The sequence below is a fragment of the Trichosurus vulpecula genome, chromosome 4, assembly GCF_011100635.1.
Source record: "Trichosurus vulpecula isolate mTriVul1 chromosome 4, mTriVul1.pri, whole genome shotgun sequence".
NCBI lineage: Eukaryota > Metazoa > Chordata > Mammalia > Diprotodontia > Phalangeridae > Trichosurus > Trichosurus vulpecula.
Genome location: NC_050576.1, coordinates 425,918,162 through 425,940,870, shown reverse-complemented (window position 1 = coordinate 425,940,870; position 22,709 = coordinate 425,918,162). Strand labels below are relative to the sequence as shown.

The 22,709-nt window shown below is 38.3% G+C and overlaps 1 protein-coding gene and 1 pseudogene across 1 annotated transcript in view; one reads left to right on the top strand and one right to left on the bottom strand.

Annotated features, from left to right (window-relative positions):
- Positions 1-3,019, top strand: part of LOC118847913 (protoheme IX farnesyltransferase, mitochondrial) — a 127,504-nt gene extending 124,485 nt beyond the window's left edge. The window contains exon 7 of the mRNA XM_036756606.1: positions 715-3,019. Within this exon, the coding sequence (XP_036612501.1) occupies positions 715-1,121 (407 nt within the window). The 3' untranslated portion in view covers positions 1,122-3,019. The remainder of the gene's footprint in view (positions 1-714) is intronic.
- An 18,736-nt stretch (positions 3,020-21,755) lies between these two features.
- LOC118847890 lies at positions 21,756-22,256 on the bottom strand (annotated as a pseudogene).
- Positions 22,257-22,709: the final 453 nt, after the last annotated feature.

The window sequence follows — 22,709 nt, the reverse complement described above, 5'->3', positions numbered from 1 at the left end:
GAGGGGAGAAACTAGAAACAGAAATGAAGAATGACAAATGAAAAAAATAAAGAGATATGATAATAATAATAGCATTTATATATAGTGTCTCCTTTGTCAGGCCTTGTGCTTAAAGAAACATTATCTCATTTGAACTTCACAACAACACTGGAAGGTAGGTTCTATTATCCCCATTTTACAGTTCAGAAAACTAAGGCAAACAAAAGTTAAATGACTGGCCCAAGGACATATAGCTAGTAAGTGTTTGAGGCCAGATTTGAACTCACTTCTTCCTGACTCAGCCCAGCATACTTAATCCACTATAAAATTTAGCTGCGTCACATAAAAAGATATGTGAATTATAATGCAAAGTGAAGAAAGCAGAACAAAATAAAATATATTAAGAAGACTTAAAATATATAATGCATACTGAGAAAAGTAGAACCCTAAGATTCATACATGTATGTATAATAGCTGTCTTGGTGTATGTGTGTACATATGTATGTATGTGTGTATGCATATACAGATACAAGAGTGAATGAACAAGAATAAAGAATGAATGGAAAGTGACAGAAGCAGGAAATACAGAATCACAGTTGAAATAGGTATCATGTTTATAAGTTTTTAGAAAGTTTATTATAAATTTAAGTTAAATGTTTTGTGAGATTTGTGCTCATACAGAAGAACTACTCCTCATGAATGTTTTCATTTCTTTTCCTTAAAACTTTTCTACAGGAGCATTACTACTGGGTGGAATCCTCTACTCCTGGCAATTTCCTCATTTCAATGCTCTAAGCTGGGGTCTTCGAGAAGATTATTCCCGGGGAGGATACTGTATGATGTCTGTCACTCATCCTGCCATGTGTAAGCGAGTAGCCTTACGCCACTGCCTGGCTTTAATTGCACTGTCAGTGATGGCCCCCATATTGAAAGTCACCACATGGACCTTTCCCATCATCTCTTTCCCAATCAACTTGTACATTTCTTACCTTGCTTTTCGGTTCTACAAGGATTCAGACCGAATCAGCTCTAGGAAACTATTTTTCTGTAGCCTCTGGCATTTACCATTAGTCTTGCTCCTTATGCTCACTTGTAAGCAATCATTTGTTGGGGAAAATGACAAATGGGAACTTAAAAGCTGAAATCAAATAACTTTTCTAGATAATAGAGCTATGGAGTAACATGCATTTTTGCTACTAGCATTTTTGCTGTCAGTCAATATTCAGTCATCGACAGTGTACTACAGGCATTAACTGTTTTTAGTATGTTGATATTCTAAAATAATCTTCCATACTTACAAATGACGTTATAGTAATATATGTGTGTATGTGTATATATGTTTATCTATACATATATCCTGAAATATAGGCAACTGACATATACATGGTATATACACATATATTTTTGTAGATATTGATCAAAAAAATTCCCTTAGGGGGAATTGGTCAGCTTAAAGAATTAATATTCTTAAAAAAATCTTTCTTTTGCCTGGTGCAACAGAATACCCTTTGGTAATAATAAAAGGTGATAGATCTCTCTTTCCCCATCCGTTTTACATTTCCGTCTCTAAAAAAACATATATCGGTTCTCCCTTTCCCCTTCCAGCCCATTTTGTCTTCTTTTTTTCCTTTTTTCTTAAAACTGACAATACCAACCTGGCTGATGAATGGTGAGCACTAGTAATCTAATACCTCTAGTTTGTTTTTCAGGCTCTAAATGGCTGACAGATACAGGTAACTTTCCCCTATGGCACAGAAGAAATTCAGCCCCCTCTTTGTCTTGTGAATAAACCAAAGGCATTACTCTTTAATTGTTCCCTGTTTTATAAAAACCATATCCCTTTAAACATTAATGGAAAAAAATGGATGAGTTGATTTACAACATACAGAGCTAATCCAAAGTGGTTTTTCTTGGTCATTTCACATAAGGTTGCCTCCCCACTCCCCAAAGCCCCCAAAATGCACATCAGCATTTTGGAAACTCGATTGAAGACAGAAGGATAAGATAATACCTTTGAAAATGCAGAAGCTGTTTTCCATGGCAGTTCTTGAGGGAGATCTTGCTCTAGACTTTCAGGGTAAAAAATCCCTCAGCCTTTGATCTTATCCAAGTAAAGGTTTGCTTATTACAGATTATCAGTCCTACTCTGTGGGAAAATTCTTCCATATTATTGTAAAAATATTTGATTATTAGAGAGAAACTAGGCTACCAAACCCTTTTAAGTTCCCATGTTTACACACATGCACACACGTATGTGTGTATCTATTAATGGTAGGTCTGTGAGTTAAGTACATATAACCCCTTGTCTTACTGAGCCCAAGTATTTATTGATTGCCCTTATTTCAGTATGCCCATTTAACATACTATTTCAGGTCTGCTATAAAGTCCTAAGTTATAGAAATCTGGACCCCAGCATGGTGGTACATGCCTGTAATTCCTATCACTTGGGGATGCTGAAACTGGTGGATCTTTTGAGTTCCGAAGTTCTGAACTACAGTAGGATTGGTCAGCACCAATCTGGTGAGCCCTTTGTAGGGGGAAGACCATTAGACTGCCCAAGAAAGAGGAAACAGAACACAATCCAAAAGTTAAAAAAAACAAAACCCAGCAACAGCAAGTTAAAACTTCCATACCAGGTAGTGTCAGGATCAGGCCCGTAAATGTTTACTACATTTCCAGACGTAGTGAGACCCAGTCTCAAAAACAAAACAAGACAAGAAAATGTAGGATATTTTAATTATTTAGTCTCTAGTGTCATTGACACCCAAAGGAATACATTTTGGAGGCTTCAGTATCATTTAAACAATCATTGTAAATATGCCCATTTTCTCAGAATTTTCTGAAATGGTTACAAATAACATCTGATCCCTGTTAATACTTACCTGAAATATTACTTCTCAGCTGTACTTGGGCTATTTACAGGGAAGAACATAAACATGGGGATTTCTGGAAAGAAAATCTACAACTTGTTGCAGCTTTAAAATATGTAAAAGAAATTGATTTTATTTCTCTTCTGCAATAAAATAGTACATAAGAATGATGGTATATGTAATGTAATTTAAGTAAAAGTAATTTTATACTGGGTTTGTACAGTTCTTGGTAAAATTGATAACATTTGATCCAACCCTCATGAACTAGGAGACAAAGTATACTATTTTTTCCAAAGCAGTGAAAATGAGTTGGTCGGGTTTTTTTAAATACCTGTGCATAAGAGAAAATATGCAAGTGTTCCCCGCCTCTCCCCCCTCACCCCCCACTGAAAACGTTCAGACCATTTCACTCCTTTAATCGATCCTGCAAATTTATGCTCACTTAATCTTCTTAAAGCACTTCTTTAATTTTGCCACCTACATTTCCCAAATCTTGAGCAACTCCCCTTTGCCTACCAAATAAAATCTAAATTCCATGGCCATGCTTTTCCAGGCCCACCGCAATATGGCTTCACGCCTCCTTTTCAGCCTTATCTCACATTCCTAGCCTTTTTGCACACCACACTATAGCCAAACTGGAGTATTCATTGTTGCTCAAATAAACCCTACATTTTTCTACCCTTTGTATCATTTCCTCTAACTGGATTGTTCTTCCCTCCAACTCTACCTCAAACTCTTAATGATCTCTCAAGCTCCTACTTAAACTCTGCTTTCTCCATGGTGTCATCTCTAATTGCTCCAACTAGAAATTATCTGTCCTTTCTCCAATAGCACTTGGTACCGTTTTTATATCACTTATATATCAGTATACAGTATACATTGTCAGCATCTTCTCTCCCTTACTAGAATATAAATTTTTCAGAGGGAGAAACAGCATGTGTCTAGCACAATACCTTTTAAGTGATAGACATTCAGTAAATATATTTTGAAAGAAAGAATTGGAAATTCTGTTAAATGTAACTTCCTTTACCAGAGGGAAAAGATACATGGTACTTGATCCCTAGATTCTTCTTACCTGATTTCCTATACTGGGCCTAAACCTTAAGGGAAAACTAAAAATTAAGATAGTTTTGACTGTTTTACCTTGGATGCATAGCTTTGAGTGGAGCAGTACATGAGAATATATCATAGTGTCCTACGATATCAGATCTGGAAGGAGCCTTAGAGATTATCTAGTTTAGTTACTTCATTTTATAGTTGAGAAAACAGGCCCAAAAAAGGGAAGTGATAAATAAAGTGACCATTTATTACAGTAATCACATTTTGAGAGAACTGGATTTGAATACACTTCCCAACTCCCAGCTAGTCCTTCCAAATATGTATTAATCACCTACGTATGTTACTATACCAAGGCACAAAATAATGTGCAACTGTGACATAAGCAGTTTTCTGAATAATAGAGTTTTTTGTGTGTTTTTTAATGTCTATAAACTATTATCCTTTGTGTCAGCACCTTCTCTGGTGAGCAAAGGTTAGTTACTGGCTGGCAGAACTCCCCTTCCTACACTCACATACATTCCCACCCAGCGAGCATTAGGTAAAGTAAAATTGCCCCAACTGGAGGAAAAATGACATTCTTCAGATTTTGCCAGACGTGTTGTCAACAAATGAGTAATTAAGTGGTCAGCAACTGCCATCCAAAATTCTACATGATAGGGACTACCCACCAGCTGAGTTGACGCTTAAAAGAGAGCAGATTACTATTCATTCACTCTAGTCAAAATATCTGAGAGCCAAGGGTTAGGGTAAGTTAAAACTTCTTGCAGTATTTTGTTACCTCACTTGACCCTCACAAAGGACTCATGATGTAAAAAAATGCTACCCACCTTCAGAAAGAGAACTCATGAACTCAGAATGCAGATTGAAGCATGTTTTTTATAAACATGACTAATGTGGAAATATGCTTTGCATGATTTCATAAGTATAATGGATATTGTATTTCTTGCCTTCTCAATGGGTACAGGAGGGAGAGAATTTGAAACTGATAATAAGAAGATAGAAAAGGACATATACGAGAGATATTACAAAGGAAGAAATCACAGAACTTAGCAATCGATTAGATATGGGCAAGCAGGAGGGAGAGTGAGGAGTCCAAGATGATATCTAAGTTGTGAGACTTGGTGACTGAGAGGATGGTGGTATCTTTAACAGTGATAGAGAAGTTGAGAAAAAGGGTTGGGGGAGAGGATAATGAGTTCAGTTTTAGACATCATGAATTTATGATATCTATGAGATATCCAGATTGAAATGTCCAATAGACAGCTAGAGATATGAGACTGAAGGTCAACAGAAAAGTTAGGGACAGATAAATAGATTAAAGAATCATGTTTATAGAGATGATAACTGAATCTGTGGAAACTGGTGAGATCACTAAACAGATTAGTATGGAAGTAAAAAAGAAGAGAGTCCAAGACAGACCTTGAAAGATATTCAAAATTAGTGGGTATGATCTGGAGGAAGATTCAGCAAAAGAGACTGAGAAAAAAACAGTCTGGCAGGTAAGTACAGAATAGTACAAAAACCTAGAGAGAAGAGTATCCAGGAGAAGAGGGTAATTGATACTGCCAAAGGCTATGAAGTTGAAAAAGGATGAGAACTGAAAAGGGGCCATTAGAGCAGTATCAGTTGAATGATGAGGTTGGAAGTCATACTGCAACGTTAAAAGAGAGTGGAGGCAAAAAATTTATGAGTAAACAAGAGATAGCAAAATTAGGTGCAAAATGGATAATTTCAATTACATAAAATTTGAAAAGTTTTGTACAAATAAAACAAATGCAGCCAAGATAAGAAGGAAAGCAGAAAATTGGAGAAAAAAAAATTTATAGACCGTTTATCAGATGAAGGTCTCATATAAAGAACTTTGTCAAATCCATGAGAATAGGAGTCATTCCCCAATTCACAAATGGTCAAAGGATACAAACAGGCAGTTTTCCAATGAAGAAATCAAAACAATTTAATCATATGAAAAATGCTCTAAATCATTATTGATTAGAGAAATGTAAATTAGAACAACCTTCGGATATCATATTCTACCTATCAGGTTGGTTAAGATGATAGAAGGGGCAGGGCGGAGCCAAGATGGCAGCTGGAAAGCAGGAACTAGCATGAACTCCCTGCCAAGTCCCTCCAAAAACCTATAAAAAATGGCTCTGAACCAATTCTAGAACTGCACAACCCACAAAATAGCAGAGGGAAGCAGGGCTCCAGTCCAAGACAGCCTGGATGGTTGCTGGGTGAGGTCTTTTGCACATGGAGCTGGGAGCAGAGCAGAGCCCAGCATGGGCCACGTGGACCAACCAGACCAGGAGCCAGGCGGAGCAGGCCCTAGCACCCTGAATCAGTGAGCTGTGGCAGTTACCAGACTTCTCAACCCACAAACACCAAAGGCAACAGAGTGGAACTGCAGAACCCACAAAATAGTGGAGGGAAGCAGAGCTCTAGCCCAGGACAGCCTGGATGGTCTCTGGGTGGGGTCTATCCCGCATGGAGCTGGGAGCAGAGCCCAGTGTGGGTGACGCAGACCAACCAGACCAGGAGCTGGGCGGAGCATGCCCTAGCGCCCTGAATCAGGGAGCTGCAGCAGTTGCCAGACTTCTCAACCCACAAACACCAAAGACAACAGAGAAGTTTAGTGGGAAAAGCTGCTGGGGACAGAGTGAAAGAAGGAGTTTGTGGTTTGGCCACCTCCCCGGGGGCAGCGGAGGTGGGGCAAATACAGAACTACAGCTGCAGTTACTTCCGGCCCCAGGCCCATCTGGTGGGAGGAATTAAGTAGCGGATCAGAGCAGGCATGAAGAGCCTGCTTAAGATCTAAGTCCAGTCCAGGTTGGGGGTTCTTGAGGAAGGAGGAATGCTGGGGTGGCAGAGCTGGCGCATCCCCCCAAGCTTGGAACATAGTTCTCTGTACTCTACAAGCAGTCATACCCTGCTGAAAAACTCAAGAGTCAAGTAAGTTGGCTGAAAACATGGCCAGGCAGCGAAAATGCACCCAGATTCAGTCTCAGATTTTGGAATCTTTCTTTGGTGACAAAGAAGACCAAAACATACAGCCAGAAGAAGTCAACAAAGTCAAAGACCTACAACAAAAGCCTCCAAGAAAAACATGAACTGGTCTCAGGCCATGGAGGAGCTCAAAAAGGAGTTGGAAAAGCAAGTTAGAGAAGTAGAGGAAAAATTGGGAAGAGAAATGAGAAGGATGTGAGAAAACCATGAAAAACAAGTCAATGACTTGCTAAAGGAGACCAAAAAAATACTGAAAAATATACTGAAGAAAACAACACCTTAAAAAATAGACTAACTCAAATGGCAAAAGAGCTCCAAAAAGCCAATGAGGAGAAGAATGCCTTCAAAGGCAGAATTAGCCAAGTGGAAAAGGAGTCCAAAAGACCACTGAAGAAAATACTACCTTAAAAATTAGATTGGAGCAAGTGGAAGCTAGTGACTTTATGAGAAATCAAGATATTATAAAACAGAACCAAAGGAATGAGAATATGGAAGATAATGTGAAATATCTCGTTGGAAAAATCACTGACCTGGAAAATAGATCCAGGAGAGATAATTTAAAAATTATTGGACTACCTGAAAACCATGATGAAAAAAAGAGCCTAGATATAATCTTTCAAGAAATTATCAAGCAGAATTGCCCTGATATTCTAGAGCCAGAGGGTAAAATAGAAATTGAAAGAATCCATCGATCGCCTCCTCAAATAGATGCCAAAAAGAAAACTCCTAGGAACATTGTCGCCAAAATTCCAGAGCTCCCAGATAAGGAGAAAATACTGCAAGCAGCCAGAAAGAAACAATTTGAATATTGTGGAAAAACAATCAGGATAACACAGGATCTGGCAGCTTCCACATTAAGGGACCGAAGGGCTTGGAATATGATATTCCGGAGGTCAATGAAGCTAGGATTAAAACCAAGAATCACCTACCCAGCAAAACTGAGTATCATGCTCCAAGGCAAAATATGGATTTTCAATAAAATAGAGGACTTTCAAGCTTTCTCAATGAAAAGACCAGAGCTGAATAGAAAATTTGACTTTCAAACACAAGAATCAAGAGAAGCATGAAAAGGTAAACAAGAAAGAGAAATCATAAGGGACTTACTAAAGTTGAACTGTTTTGTTTACATTCCTACATAGAAAGATGATGTGTATGATTCATGAGACCTCAATATCATAGTAGCAGACAGGAATATGCATATATATACATATGTGTGTATACATATATATACATATGTGTGTCTATGTATGTACACATGTAGGTATATATATATATACACACACAGACAAAGGGCACAGGGTGAGTTGAATATTAAGGGATGACATCTAAAAAAATAAAATCAAATTAAGGGATGAGAGGAATAAATATTGAGAGAGGGAGAAAGGGAGAGATAGAATGGGGTAAATTATCTCGCATAAAAGTGGCAAGAAAAAGTGGTTCTGTAGGAAGGGAAGACGGGGCAGGTGAGGAGGAATGAGTAAATCTTGCTCTCATCGGATTTGACCTGAGGAGGGAATACCATACACACTCAATTGGGTATCTTACCCCACAGGAAAGAAGGAGGAAGATAAAAAAGGGGGGATGATAGATGGGAGGGCAGATGGGGGGAGGAGGTAATCAAAAACAAACACTTTTGAAAAGGGACAGGGTCAAGGGAGAAAATTCAGTAAAGTGGGATAGGTCAGGAAGGAGCAAAACATAGTTAATCTTTCACAACATGAGTATTGTGGAAGGGTTTTACATAATGATACGCATGTGGCCTATGTTGAATTGCTTGCCTTCTTAGGTAGGGTGGGTGGGGAGGGAAGAGGGGAGAGAATTTGGAACTCAAAGTTTTAAAAACAGAAGTTCAAAAACAACAACACCAAAAAAGTTTTTGTATGCAACTAGGAAATAAGATACACAGGAAATGGGGCATAGAAATTTATCTTGCCCTACAAGAGAAGAAGGGAAAGGGGGATGGGAGGGAAGTGGGGTGACAGATGGCAGGGCTGATTGGGGAATGGGGCAACCAGAATATACACCATCTTGGAATGGGAGGAGGGTAGAAATGGGGAAAAAATTTGTAATTCAAACTTTTGTGAAAATCAATGCTGAAAACTAAATATATTAAATAAATTTAAAAAAAAGAAAATGAAGGACAAACATGATGATTTAATATCATCAATATGAAGAATTTTTACTCCCCAGGATAAAGCATTTGATGGGTTATTATTTGAAGTGATGAATTCATGTTCCTTGATAGCTTTTTCAACTAATAATTTTCCTTTGCTCATACATACTGGACCTGGAATCTTGAATGAATTTCCATCACAGGTGAAGTATTTTCTCCTGTACATGTTGATTCTGGACTTAGGACAGGAGAAATACACCTGAATGTCTGAGCATATTTTGCTTCCTTTTTATTTGAAATTGGGTAACTTATATCTTTGCTGAGAAATTCTTCAACTCTCTGTTTGATGGCCTTTGCTGCAGATCCTCATGGTGCTGGCTTTCATAGCTGTCATGCTCTGGTCCACATGCTGGGGCCGTCTCCTATGGGGCTCATTGCTGCTCTAGGTGGGCTGCCTGCCAGGGTGGGAAGGTAGTTAGTAAATTTCTTATAGCTTCTCTCTCAGCTAAGATATGGACTGGTCATGAATATTTGCAACCTTTCTATCCTTTGAGATTTCAAGGCACAAGTCAATAGACAGGTATAACTCTTCAGCAGGTAGAATAAGAAGTTCTTAGCATCTTTCTTTGTGGAGTTATACACATGTATAAAATGTTATGTTTTGCAATTTTTGTTCTAGTCTCAGTATTCCTAACATATTCAGCTGGGTGCAATTGAGACGCTCAGGCTGTGAGTCTCCTTTGGTAAAGTATAGTTTTAGTTTTCTTAATGCCAGAAATAGTTAATTTCTACTTGTGTATCATCTTTCAAAGTCTTTGCCTTGATCAGAATGGTTCCTATCAGGTAGTCTAAATGCTGAGAAATACTTCTCCCACAAGACTTTAGCAAACATGGTCGAGTTTATTTGTACATACTTTGTGAAAAGGTCTATCACAAACAAGAAAAGTGGTATCTCCTTACAGAGACAGAAAGTCAGTGGAGGAGGAGCAGAGACAAGATGACAGAGTGAAAGGTCACAACTGCCAAACATCCTCCAAAACCTCTTCTACGAAATAAGCACCACACAAAAAGAAAGAAAAACCACCAAACTGAAATCTGAGTGGGAAAATCAATTAAAAGTTACAGTGAGTCATTTTGCTAGCCAAGGTGGCTTAGGAAGACAGAGAGGTCCATGGACACTGGGTGGAGGCTGGCAAGGAGTGCAGCCTGAAGAAGTGGCAACAGTAGTGGTGGCAGCACTGGTGGAAACAGTAATGTCAGTGCAAAGAGACAGTAAGGGGTGGAATACCTGGTCCTAGCAAACACCTACACTAGCACTGGACACAGGATTGGGTGCCATTTGGCAACTCTCTTTACTCTGGCCAGAGATCTAGGCCAGAAAGGAGCATTGGTAGTTGTAAGGGAGCAGGGGCCTTACCTATATAAAAACCAATGTACAGAGCAAGAGGGCAGTGGCCAGACATCTCCCTGGATCACACCACTTTGCAAGCACCAAAAATTTACGAGCATCTACTAGCCTGCTAAAGCAGCAGAATCTCATAAAAGATAGAAGCCCAGGCCAGACATCCTACCTGACCCAAGAGGTGAGCAGGGCCCAACTATAAAGTCCAAAGTCAAGAAGTAGGCTGGAAAAGTGATCCAACAATAAAAAATAGAACCTGACTATAAAAAGCTACTATGGTGACAGGGAATCTTGAGACACAAATTCAAAAGAAGACAATGACTTGAAAACATCTACAAGCAAAGCCTCAAACAAAAATGCAGATTGGACACAAGCACAACAAAAATTCCTGAAAGAGCTAAAGCAAGATATTTTTAAAAGAGAGCAAAAAAAAAAAAGACTTTAAAAATTAAATGAGTGGTAGAGGAAAAATGTGGGGAGGGAGAAGCAGAGGATGAGAGCTATTTAAGAAAAATTATGAAAAGATAATTAACACTTGGTAAGAGGCAAAAAATAAAAACATACCAAAGAAAATAAGTCCTTAAATATCAGGATTGTTCAAGTGGAAGATAATGATTTTTGAGATAGCAAGAAACAGTTTTTAAGTTGATTCTTAGGTGAAAAAATAGAAGAAAATATAAAACATAGGAAAAACATCTGACCTGGAAAATAGATCAAGGAGAGAGAATTTCAAAATTCTTGGACTATCTGAAAGCCATGGTTTTAAAAAAGAGCCTAGACATCATACTTCAAGAAATTATAAAGGAAATCTGCCCAGATATCCTAGAACCAGAGGGCAAAGAAGAAAGTTTTAAATTACCTCTCACCTCCTAAAATAAATCCCAAACTGAAAACTCCCAGAAACATTGTAGTCAAAATTCAGATCTCACACATCAAGGAGAAAATGCTGCAAGTAGCCATAATAAAACAAGTCAAATACCAAGACATTATGATGGGCTGGATTCATACAAGGAATGCAGGGCTGGACTATATATGCATACATGTGTATATATTTACTATATCAACCCATTGTAGAAGGGCTCTTTTTTCTTTTTTAAAAATATTTATTTTTAGTTTTCAGCATTCACTTTTATAAAATTTGTTATTCTAATAGCTTTAATTACAGTGCTTTTTTGTCAAAATGAAAACTGAAAACAAGCATATGCAACAAGTGATTACTAATTGTGTATTGAAAGCAGTAAGTTTCCACAACACCCAACAAACTAGTTCTGTTTCCCGAGATGAGGTTTAACAGCTCCAGCTTCTTCAGTGTTTATCAAAATACTAAAGAAGAAAAAAAGTAAAGATTTTTTTTTTCAGATGACAAATCTGACCCTTGTAGTACTGAGGTGTAGTAAAGGATATATACATTTCACATATATACAGATTGGGGGATTGTTCCAAAACAGGACCGAATACTTCTAGAACAGAATGACTTTCCAAGCTCTCGTGTTCAATTTATTTTCTTTCAAAACCTAGATACAATAGAGAAATGCCTGGTGTTCCTTTTTTTTTAATTTTAATGAATTTATTTTTAGTTTTCAATATTCATTTCGGTACTGCTCTTACTATGTTCAGGGGATATACCCATTTATTCAGACTGAATAAATTTAAAATATAATTAAAATGTTCCTGGCTTCCTAACTACTATTGTTTATTCCTAGACAATGTGAGTATATTTATAACAATAATTTGGGGTCTCATTACTGGGATAAATATAGCTTCAGAAGAAAGGAATTTTCGCCCTGAGAACGGGAAGGCACCCCCGATGGTTTCCAATGGGCCCTAGTACCTGCAGGTGAAAAATTTCCCTTCATCAGACTGCTAACTTCCCGGGAGTATTTTTCTGGAATCCTTGGGAACCCAGGAATGTGAGTAAAGGGAAAAAGTGAAGTGAAAATGGCCATAGTGTAAGTCAGGTACCTGAGCAAGGTAGGAAAAATTCGGAATCTAAAGTACTGCTTTGTCATGTCTGGGTTCGCTCCAGGTTGAGAACTAAGATTTGCTTGGAATGGGGAAAAGGGCTCTCAGAATATTTGACTAAGGTCAGGGAGAATGGATTTCTCCTAGCATTTTTCCTCATAGCTCGTGAAGAAAAATCTGGCCAACTGGGACAACAGTGGGTTGACCCAGGAAAAGGATTTGGAAGTTTGTGGGTAGTAGAAATTCTCTCTCAGGGAGAGGTAGATTGATTTGTATTTCAAAACCTTTCACTGATTCACGAGGTAATTTCAAGATGTGAGGCATGAAATGTGTTATTTTTAATTTAATGCTTGGGATGGGTCTGAATTTGAATTCTAAATTGTTCATGTACAATGTTTTGTCTAATGTCTTGTCTGTGTGTTGAGAAAAGTTTTATGTTTTATGTTCCTGTAGAAGTTGTTAACTCTAGGAACAGAGAGATTAAAAGGAATTAATCAGCAAAAGAAAGAGATCTCTGGAAGACTGTGGAGAAAGAAAACTGAGGTTGGGTGAATGGAGATAAGCTCCTTTAGTATGCAAATTGTTAGTCATTTAACTTAACTTCAGGTTTTAAGATCGGGAAAGAACTCTCATTTTTTTTCTAAGCTTTTAGTGGGAGATTAAGATTCTTTTTGATTCCAACACTGGCCAAGTTGGAATATCAGACTAGAAATTGAATTGTGAAAAGCCAGCAGCTTTTAGAACTGATAAGGAATCAGAACCAAAGCAGCCCAGAGGAAGAGAGGGCTGATCGGGAGAAGAAAGCTGAGGGCTCTGAATTAAGGTTTAATTAGGTCCTAAAGATTAAAGATCTGTATGTTTATATTAACTCAGTGTATCTGACATCAAGCAAAGTGTTTTAAAATTGCAGAAATAAAGAGGATCTTCTGTATGATAATGCGATGATCACTTTAGGGGTTCAGTGGTCTGTTTAGAATGTGATTAAATTGTTAGACTTTTAACTTTAAGTTTTAAGGTAAAACCAGCTGGAGAAGAAGCTTGGTAAGTATAAATTTTTTTTTCATTTATTTGAAATGTTTGAGGTAGTTTGGGTCAAGATTAGGAAAGAAAGAGAATGAAATTAGAGAATATGGAGGGTAAAATGTTTCAGTAAAGACTGGGAAAGAAAAAGACAGAAGCTGGAGGTAAGGGATTTGGGTGGGGGTAGAACAGCAGGTAAGTCCATGTGGCTCTGGGTCCATATGCTCTTAGCCATCCCCTCCCCCACCCCATATTAGAAGACTGGGTGTGTCAATCGGGGGCTGAAGCTAAAAGAAACTTGTACCCTGATTGGAAAATAAGGCTGATTAGTTAGTAATGAAAGGTCTTATTGAATCTTGGTATTGACTATAGTAAAGATATTGATTTGTGTAATTAAAAAATAAGCTTTGCCTGTGTAAGGTATGATTCAATTTTGTTTCCCCAGAGATTATCTTAAATTATGATTTGAAGTCATATACTGAAATTAGCATATCTAAAAGGCCTAGCTCTTTTGTTCTAAGAAAGGCCTCTGGTATCTCTAAGGGTTGCCAGGTCCAAAGTAATTCACCTAGGGATGAGATCTTTATTGATAATCCTGGACTACTAGTCCATTCTCCTTCGCAACTGAAAGGGATTCCCCTCCCATGCTATCTGAGGCAGACAAATGGAGGGGAAACTAAAAATATTTTAACTTGGAAAAAAGAATTGGTATGTATGAAGATGAGAGGGAGTGGGGGAGCAGCAGACCCGTGTGCTCTAGAGTCCAAAGTTTTTTGCTTGGAAGGGAAGTGGCCACACTCCCTTCAAATTCCTTAGGCCTTTTGTTAATTCAAATCTTTTTGTAAAATCTCTGAAGAATTGGAGTCAGGAATTGGAATGCCTAAGGTGGGGTTTGATGAAAACTGACCAATGAGGGTCAGAGTGCCAACTTCAAATCTGGAAATATAATTGAGGTCATCTTATTTCTAAATTGTGTTTTTAGAGTTCTCTTAGGTTGTAAAATTTGAGAGACTTTTGTGAGTTCTGAATTTTGTTATATATGAATTGATCTTTTAAAAAGGGTGTGATAAAAATGTGATAGTTTGAAACTGTTATATTCGGTTATAAAGAAGTAATATCACAGCAGATTTTCCTTTTGAAATCTGGGCTATTTATAGAAATGTATACAGTGGTTCAGGGTGTTAATCTGCACGTGTTGGTAATGAGATGAATGACTTCCTGCATAAGGAGACTTAGAAATGCATTCACCTAATTTGATGAGTAGTTTCAAGTTTTAAATACATAAAAAAAATGTTTAAGGCATTATTACATTTGTATGGTTTAAATGTTAAGAATTGCAGTATTACAGAAAAATGATGAATGGGTTAAAAAGCTGTTATTGATTTATTGCTGAAATTATAAACTTCCAAGTTTTAGTCTTTGGGAATTTATGAAAAGCAATTCCTCTTATAATCTAGATATTGTTAGATTAAGAATTGTACTTAAATTGTATTTGGCATGAATTCTTATCAACCCTGTGTAAAATTTTGAATTTTTGGAGTCTGGTTGGGAACAGATGCTAGGGAGACATGCACAGCTAAATGTGCCTCATAGAGATACCCAGACAGGTCTGGGCAAATGTCAATCCTCCCCCTATTGTTGAGTGAAGTGGAAATTTATGTTTTCTTGATCAGGATCCAGTGACCTAGATCTACCCCAGAACTCATTCTAATACAACTCCCCTCCCAGAATGTAGGCCCATCAATTAGCATCCCTTGGGAACACCTACTTTTTGAAGGGCATATGTTTTATAACTACTATTAGGACCTTTTTTCAACCTGGTAGAAGGGAAGGAGTGGGGAGAGGCAGCAATTACTGGGATCTACTGAAAGAGGTAGAACAGCAGGGGTCAGAAACCAGCTGACCTCCAAATCTGGCTTTTTAAAGTCAGCAGAACTGATTTCTAGTGATTAGTTTTTAGGATAAGATTAGAATTTGAGATGTGGGTCCTGATAAAGTTTTGGTTAGTGAAACTTGCCTTCTGATGTAAAAGAACCCACCCTCTGGGGAGTTGCCATTAGTCAAGAGAGAGAGAGGGGGTGGGGAGAGAGAGAAAAGGGAGAGAGGGAGAGAGAGAGAGAGAGAGAGAGAGAGAGAGAGAGAGAGAGAGAGAGAGAGGGTAGATATGCTGTTGCTTTTTTATGGCAGGTCTCTGTAATCAAAAATAAGTAGTTAGTGATAAAAGGAAAGTTATCTGTCAGAATCTGTTACTATTGAGAAGTGAAGTTGTGGTACCTAAAGACTTAGAAGATTTTATGGGGAAAAATGGAAAATTTGATTAATACAAATATGTGAAATCTTGCTGTTTTCAAATGATTGGGTAAATTGGTACTCTTGTATAGTCATATGAAAAATAACATTCTTTCTAAATATTAATGGGAATAATTAGACAAAGGGAAAAAGAAGTTTGTGAAATAAAGATACAAATGTAAGGTTGAATCCCATAGACTAAGGCTGGAATTTAAAGTTACTTTGTATCTATGTGAAATAAGGTCCTTAAATGTTTTAAAGTGATGTAAGAGCAACTGGGTATTAGTACAAATGGTGTAATTAATTACTGGAATTAAATCAGAGACATTTTCTGTTTGGGGAAAAGAATTTCAATGTAAGTTTCTTAAAAGAGAGATAAGTTGTAGAATACTTTTGCATTGATGGGAAAAGTTAAATGTGGTTGTTTGGATTTGAATTCATTCCATGGTCTAAAACATAAAGATAAAGTTAGTGTTTGAACCTAGCATATTTATATGTTTCAATTCTTGAAGTATATCTCATTCCTTTAGATTGGGCATAGTTAGAGGACACAAATGTGTTAGAGCAATAACTTATGATCTTCATGGGAAAATTTTATGAACAAGGGTGAAAATGCATGCAAGCTATTTAGAGCTCACTTTGGAGGTGTTCCTTAAGCAATGTGAGATTATAGTCATGTCTTAAACTGATTATTGGAAGTTGCTATTCAAAGACTTAATGGAACTATTAACTGACTATTTCTGAGTCTAATTCCAGGTGTGAATATCAGGGAAGGCTGTCTGAGCCACTGATCCATGATGCCAGCAGCCTGTGAGGGGCAAGTATGAACTGCAGTGCTGATTTCATGGGAAAGTTGAGAGGGCAACTGTTCCACATGTGTTGAGGTGGGACTTTCTTGACTTGATTCCTTAACTGAAAGCTGGCAGACTTTAAGCCTGGCTCTATGCAGCTTGCCATAACTTCTGCCTGGAGTTGACAGGAAGTTGGGGAAATATTGTTCCCTTACTATAAGTCCCTAATCTCTTAGTGGCAAATTTCTATAATCAGAAGATTTTGTAAGTACAGTAACAAATCTATTAAAATAATTGATTATGGAACATCTTAGGTTACTATAGGCCTGGGACTATTGTTCCTGTATGTGTTCCTGTACAAGTTAGGGTTCTTTATAAGGGCCCTGTATAGGGTCGTGCATAGGTTAGGGTCCTTTAATTCTTGGTAATGGTATGGAGACAATTAGGTCAAGGGCTTGTGAGAATATTATTTTGTTATTTGGTTAATATCATGCTTGTCTAAAGTTTTGTTACAATTACTAATGTTAAAAGAAGAATGGCTTGTGTTTTATTTGGTAAATGCTATCAAAGAAACACGACATGACTAAAAGTTTAAGATTTTATATGTACTGCATTAAAAATTGATTATTTAATGTATTTATGTATGTACTGGAGCCTGTTATTAATTCCTTAATGAAATCTCATCCTCCTGGTGAGGAAATTAATAATGGATTAATGTAAAGTATAAGAAACTGGGTTCTGATGTGAATTTCTTAAACATGACAATTGGTCAAGGTTCCAATTTTGAATTTGTATAAATGATCAGTGTATAAGGATTAGAAATGGTAACTTAAAATTGTGCTAAGGTCACTTTTGTAGAAGAATGGACAGAAAGCTGGTTCCTACAAGAAGATGCTGAGATGCTGTGCTGGAGATAACTGGAAGAAATACCAAGGACCTGAGTATTTCATTGATGATGTTCCCTGCCAGAAGAGATGGGAAGCAACTTTTTGAATCTTAAAGGGACAATTGCATTATTGTTTTCTTTTGGGTCTCTTTATTTGTATTTATAAAAGGGACTGCCCCCTTTGATTTGTCAATGTGTCGATCAATCCTTCCCATATTTATTTAAAGGGGTGATGGTTAAAGAGAAAAATTTTGATGAGAAAGGGAGTAAGGAGCAAAACTTTGAATAAAAAAGGAGGGGGAAATTGTGAGAAATGGTGGAAGCAGTTTTGTTTCCACAGAGTTGAAAGTATCCCTCTTCCCCTTCCCCCCTGCCCCCAGCTTTAGAGCTGTGATCTAGCAGAGACCAGGCTTCTGGTCAGGTGTAAAGCTAGAGGCTTGTACGCATGCTTAAATGAGCCATTTGAGATGGGCATGATGTAGGTAGTCAGGGGGTTGCAATCTGGCCAATGAAGAGCCTGGGGAGATTCGAATTGGGGATCAATAAAAGGACTGGCATCCATCTGAGTCTTTGTACTCCCCCTACTATGTTCAGAGGACATACCCATTTATTCAGACTGAATAAATGTAAAATATACTTAAAAAAAAAAAAACAAAAAACAAACATTCATTTCCACAAGATTTTGAGTTTCAAATTTTCTCCCTATCACTCCCCACCCCCCCCCCCACCTCAAGATGATGGCATGCATCCTGATTACCCCTTCCCCCCGTCTGCCCTCCCTTCTAACACTCCCCCTTCTTATCCACTTCCCCCTACTTTATTGTAGGGCAAGACAGATTTCTATACCCCATTGTGTGTATATCTTATTTCCCAGTTGCATGTAAAAACGATTTTTAGCATTTGTTTTTAAAACTTTGAGCTCCAAATTCTCTCCCTTCCTTCCTCTGCACCCATCCTCACTGAGAAGGCAAGTAATTTGATATAGGTTATACATGTGTAGTTATGCAAAATACTTCCCCTCCATCCTATCCCAACTCCCATTTATTCTATTCTTTCCTTTGACCCTGCCCTTTTCAAAAGTTCTTCTGACTACCCCTGCTGCCATCTGCCCTCCCTTCTATTATCCTCCCCTCTCTTATCCCCCCCGCCACTTTCCTGTAGGGTAAAATACCCAATTGAGTGTGTATTTTATTCCCTCCTTAAGCCAAATCCAATGAGAGCAAGGTTCACTTGTTCACTCTCACCTCCCCCCTCTTTCCTTCCAAAGTAAAAGCTTTTTCTTGCCTCTTTTATGTGAGATAATTTACCCCATTCTATCTCTCCCTTTCTCCTCCCAGCACATTCCTCTCTCACCCCTTTATTTTTTACATATCATCCCTTCATATTTAACTCACCGTGTGCCCTCTGTCATATATATTCCCTCCAACTACCCTAATACTGAGAAAGGGCTCATGAGTTATGAAGATTATGTTTCCATGTAGGAATGTAAACTGTTCAACTTTAATAAGTCCCTCATGATTTCTCTTTCCTGTTTGCCTTTTCATGCTTCTCCTGAGTCTTGTAGTTGAAAGGTAAATTTTCTATTCAGCTCTAATCTTTTCATCAAGAATGCTTGAAAGTCTTCTATTTCATTGAATATCCATTTTTTCCCCTGAAGGATTATACTCAGTTTTGCTGGGCAGGTGATTCTTGGTTTTAATCCTAGCTCCTTTGCCCTCCAGAATATCGTATTCCAGGCTGTCCACTGAGCTGCACCCCTCTCCCAGCCTGGTTTAATAGACCTTTCCTGTCGACCTTCCAGGTTATCTTGGGCTGGAAATTTGTCTCACTCTGTTATTTTGTGGGTTTTGTAGCTCTAGAGTTTGTTTAGAGTAATTTTTTACAGGTATTTGGTGGGGTTTGGGGGAACGCTCAAGCAAGTCCCTGCTTTTACTCTACCATCTTGGCTCTGCCCCGCTCAATGCCTGGTGTTCTTGACTGTGTTTTGGGGCTAATATAAGCTGTGCTTATTGTCTAGAGGTTTCAAACAGAAGCACCACAAACTTGACCAAAATTAAAAGACTGGTTTTTTTTTTGTTTTTCAAATATGTCCGAAAGCTCTTCTCAATGTTTATAACTAGCCATAATGTAGTATTAATCTGATCAAAGATCTTCCCCACCCATTCGTTAGGGTTCAGGTGGACCTAGGTGGGAAGGCGTGATTATATCTTTGTTTGTAAGTAGGCCCCAAACCCCTACTTACTAGGTACTAAGCCTATATGTGTGTGAAGCCCTCAGGGCCCTAAGGGGAATTGCTAAGACCAGAGCCAATGGTATGTGCACTGAGTTCTAGTCAATCAGATGACATTCTAGTCAATCAGATGACATCTAGGACTGTATAAAAAGAGGGCCCAGAACTGGGAGCAACAGAACAGAACTGGGAGCAGTGGAGTGAAGAGCAGCAGAATTCAGAAGCAGCATTGAGAGTGCATAGCAGAGAGTGCTGAACAAGAGAGTTGCAGAGATCAAGGAACTCGGGAGTCAGCAGAGCTGCAGGAGAGAGTACTGAACTTGGAGAGTTAGGATTTGTGAGTGATCTTCTTATAGGAAGGCGCTAGCATTGAGGGGAAGCTACAGTATGGCTTGGTTCCTTGCTATAATATTTTGTTATAATTTCCTTGTTACTACAGTGAGGTGGGGTTATTGGTTTGGGAATATTATTGCCACAATATCAAATTGGGGGCATTGGTCCTTGAATCTGATCCTCTGGTGTCTAAATAGGCCTTCTGCCTAGAGAATTCCTTATACTTCACAATTCTGAACCATTGAGGCATGGCCCATGGTCCTCTCATGAATTTTGCCTTGTTGCTATATATAATTGTGTCCTTACTAAGAGTTATTCAAGAGTGGTGGAGAACTAATCACAGCCTGACCTGAACTGCACCAGGAAAAATGTCCATTATAAATGGCTTATGATTGAAGATCTAATGCTTTCAAAGTGCAGCCTGCTCTGAACCACAACTCTAACAGCAAGTGCCTTAGCATACCCCGGATGGCCTGCTAGCACAGGCTCTTTGATCTGCTTTGAAAGGAAAAATAGCTTTTAAAGGGGTTAACAATCTTACTTTAATTAAACATATATACCATTCATTTAGTTTAGGGGAAAAGTCAGCACCCTGAATATAGAGAAAATACAAGTAGAGAAATTACAAGCAGAGAAAATAGCACAGATCAATAGACAGGGCTTCCAACTGTCTGACCAAAGCAATACATACATAGTCACCAGAAAGTGAGCACCAACATCTGGGTTTTTAAAGCTGGGGCTCCTTAATGGTTACCCAGACTCTCATCTGGCCAAATCACACAAACATTCTTCCCATGAGTGAGCCCTGAAGCAAAACGCTAAACTCAGAATATATATATATATATATCACAACCCTCCTGCTTCAGTGCCTAATTACCAAAATGTATGAAAGCCTTCAAGCAAGAAAGCCTGCCCAATAAGCAAGTAAGTTCCTCCCCCAGTGGGCTTCACATGACCAGGCTGTATCACAGCTGTGAACTGACATTTTAAAGCAGCAAAACATTCTGATTGAACACATGTGGTCACATTAGCCTATTAATGGATGAGGAAGATCTTCCTATTCCATTAATATTTACAACAATCTCAAAGCTTTTTTTCCTAATAGGTATCAATGTGAGCACAAACACAAGCACAGACTCTATGAAATGCATAAAGATCCAAAGACTTTATTACTTGGATCTCTATTTTAACTATGCAAAACTGATCACTTGTTTGATTTTTATCATCATTTCTCAAGTTTCAAAAGAGAAACTGCAGACCTTTGCAATGGTCTGGTATTCAAGTTGTTACTGCAAAGCCTACACTAAGCATATTTCTCTGTTCTCTGTGTTCAAGTGTTTTACTTGTCTTTTTAAAATATCTTTTATTATTTACACTGAGTTCAAGTTAAAAACCAACCACCAAAATGGATCCCAACACAGATCTCACAGGTCAGTAGGAGTAGCATTCAGCTCCGCTGGTGCACATTAACCCAAGCAACCCATGTCAATGTGCTTAAAATTCCTTCCCAGTACTAAATGGTGAGTTTATTTTTTTTTTTTTACAATAAAAAAGCTGAGTAGTATTGCATAGGAGTGCCAGAAACTGCCCTATTGGAAACAAAACCTATTTATATTAAATAAGAAACCTGTTATCAGGCCTATATTTGCCACATTTACAGCATGGTGCAATACATACTGTGACAAAGGGTAGGAAAAAACAGCTTCCAGCACTCAGTACCACAAAGTAGCACAGTTTGCCACATTAGAGTGAAGAGAAGGGCAAATAGGAGGAAATAAGTGGGAGAGAAAGAAAGAGGGAGATGCAACTTTTGTTGATTCATTTCTGGTTTCTGAGCTGATTGGACAACCAGTCTAGTGCTTTATAGAGCCCATCCCCACTAGTGGTACAGGTGGCTTGGATATACCAGTTTCTGTGACAAACAGAATGCAGTCCAAGTTTATCTGTGATTTCAGCTGCATTCATGGCATTGGGAAGATCCTGTTTGTTAGCAAATACTAATAAGACAGCATCTCTAAGCTCATCCACTGCCAACATTCTCATCAGTTCTTCTTGGGCCTCATTCACTCATTCTCTGTCAACCACAAAAATCAGTCCTTGTGTGTTCTGCAAATAATGGCGCCACAGGGGTTGAATCTTTTCCTGGCCACCTACATCCCAGACCATGAAGCTAATGTTCTTGTATTCTACAGTTTCTACATTGAAACCTGTAGTGGGAATAGTGGTTACTATTTCACCCAGCTTCAGTTTCTACAAAATAGTCATCCTTCCTGCAGCATCCAGACCAACCACCAGGACCCACATTTCTTTTTGCCAAAGAGCCCCTTGAAGAGGTTAGCACATATATTCCCTTGGAAAAGAAACCTCACACCTCTTGCTGGTGGGGCCCCCTCCATATCTTCTGCCTTATACAAATGCTCATAGGCCTCTTTCCCACTCCTTTCCACTTTTCTTGTGCTCTGGTGTCCTTAGCTCTCTCTTTTTCTTCCTGCCTTGCCAATATCAGGTATCTTCCCTGGCTCGAGCCAGCCTGGACTGCCACTTTTATAAGATTTTGAGTTATAAATTTCCCCCTTCCCTCTGCTGTCCCCTCCGCAAGACAGTACACAATCTGATATAGACTATAAATATATGATCATATTAAACATATTTCCACATTAATCATGTTGTGAAAGAAGAGTCAAAACAAAAAGGGAAAAACCCTGAGAAAGAAAAAATAAAAAAAGGAAAATGATGTATTTTAATCTGCATTCAGACTCTATAGTTCTTTTT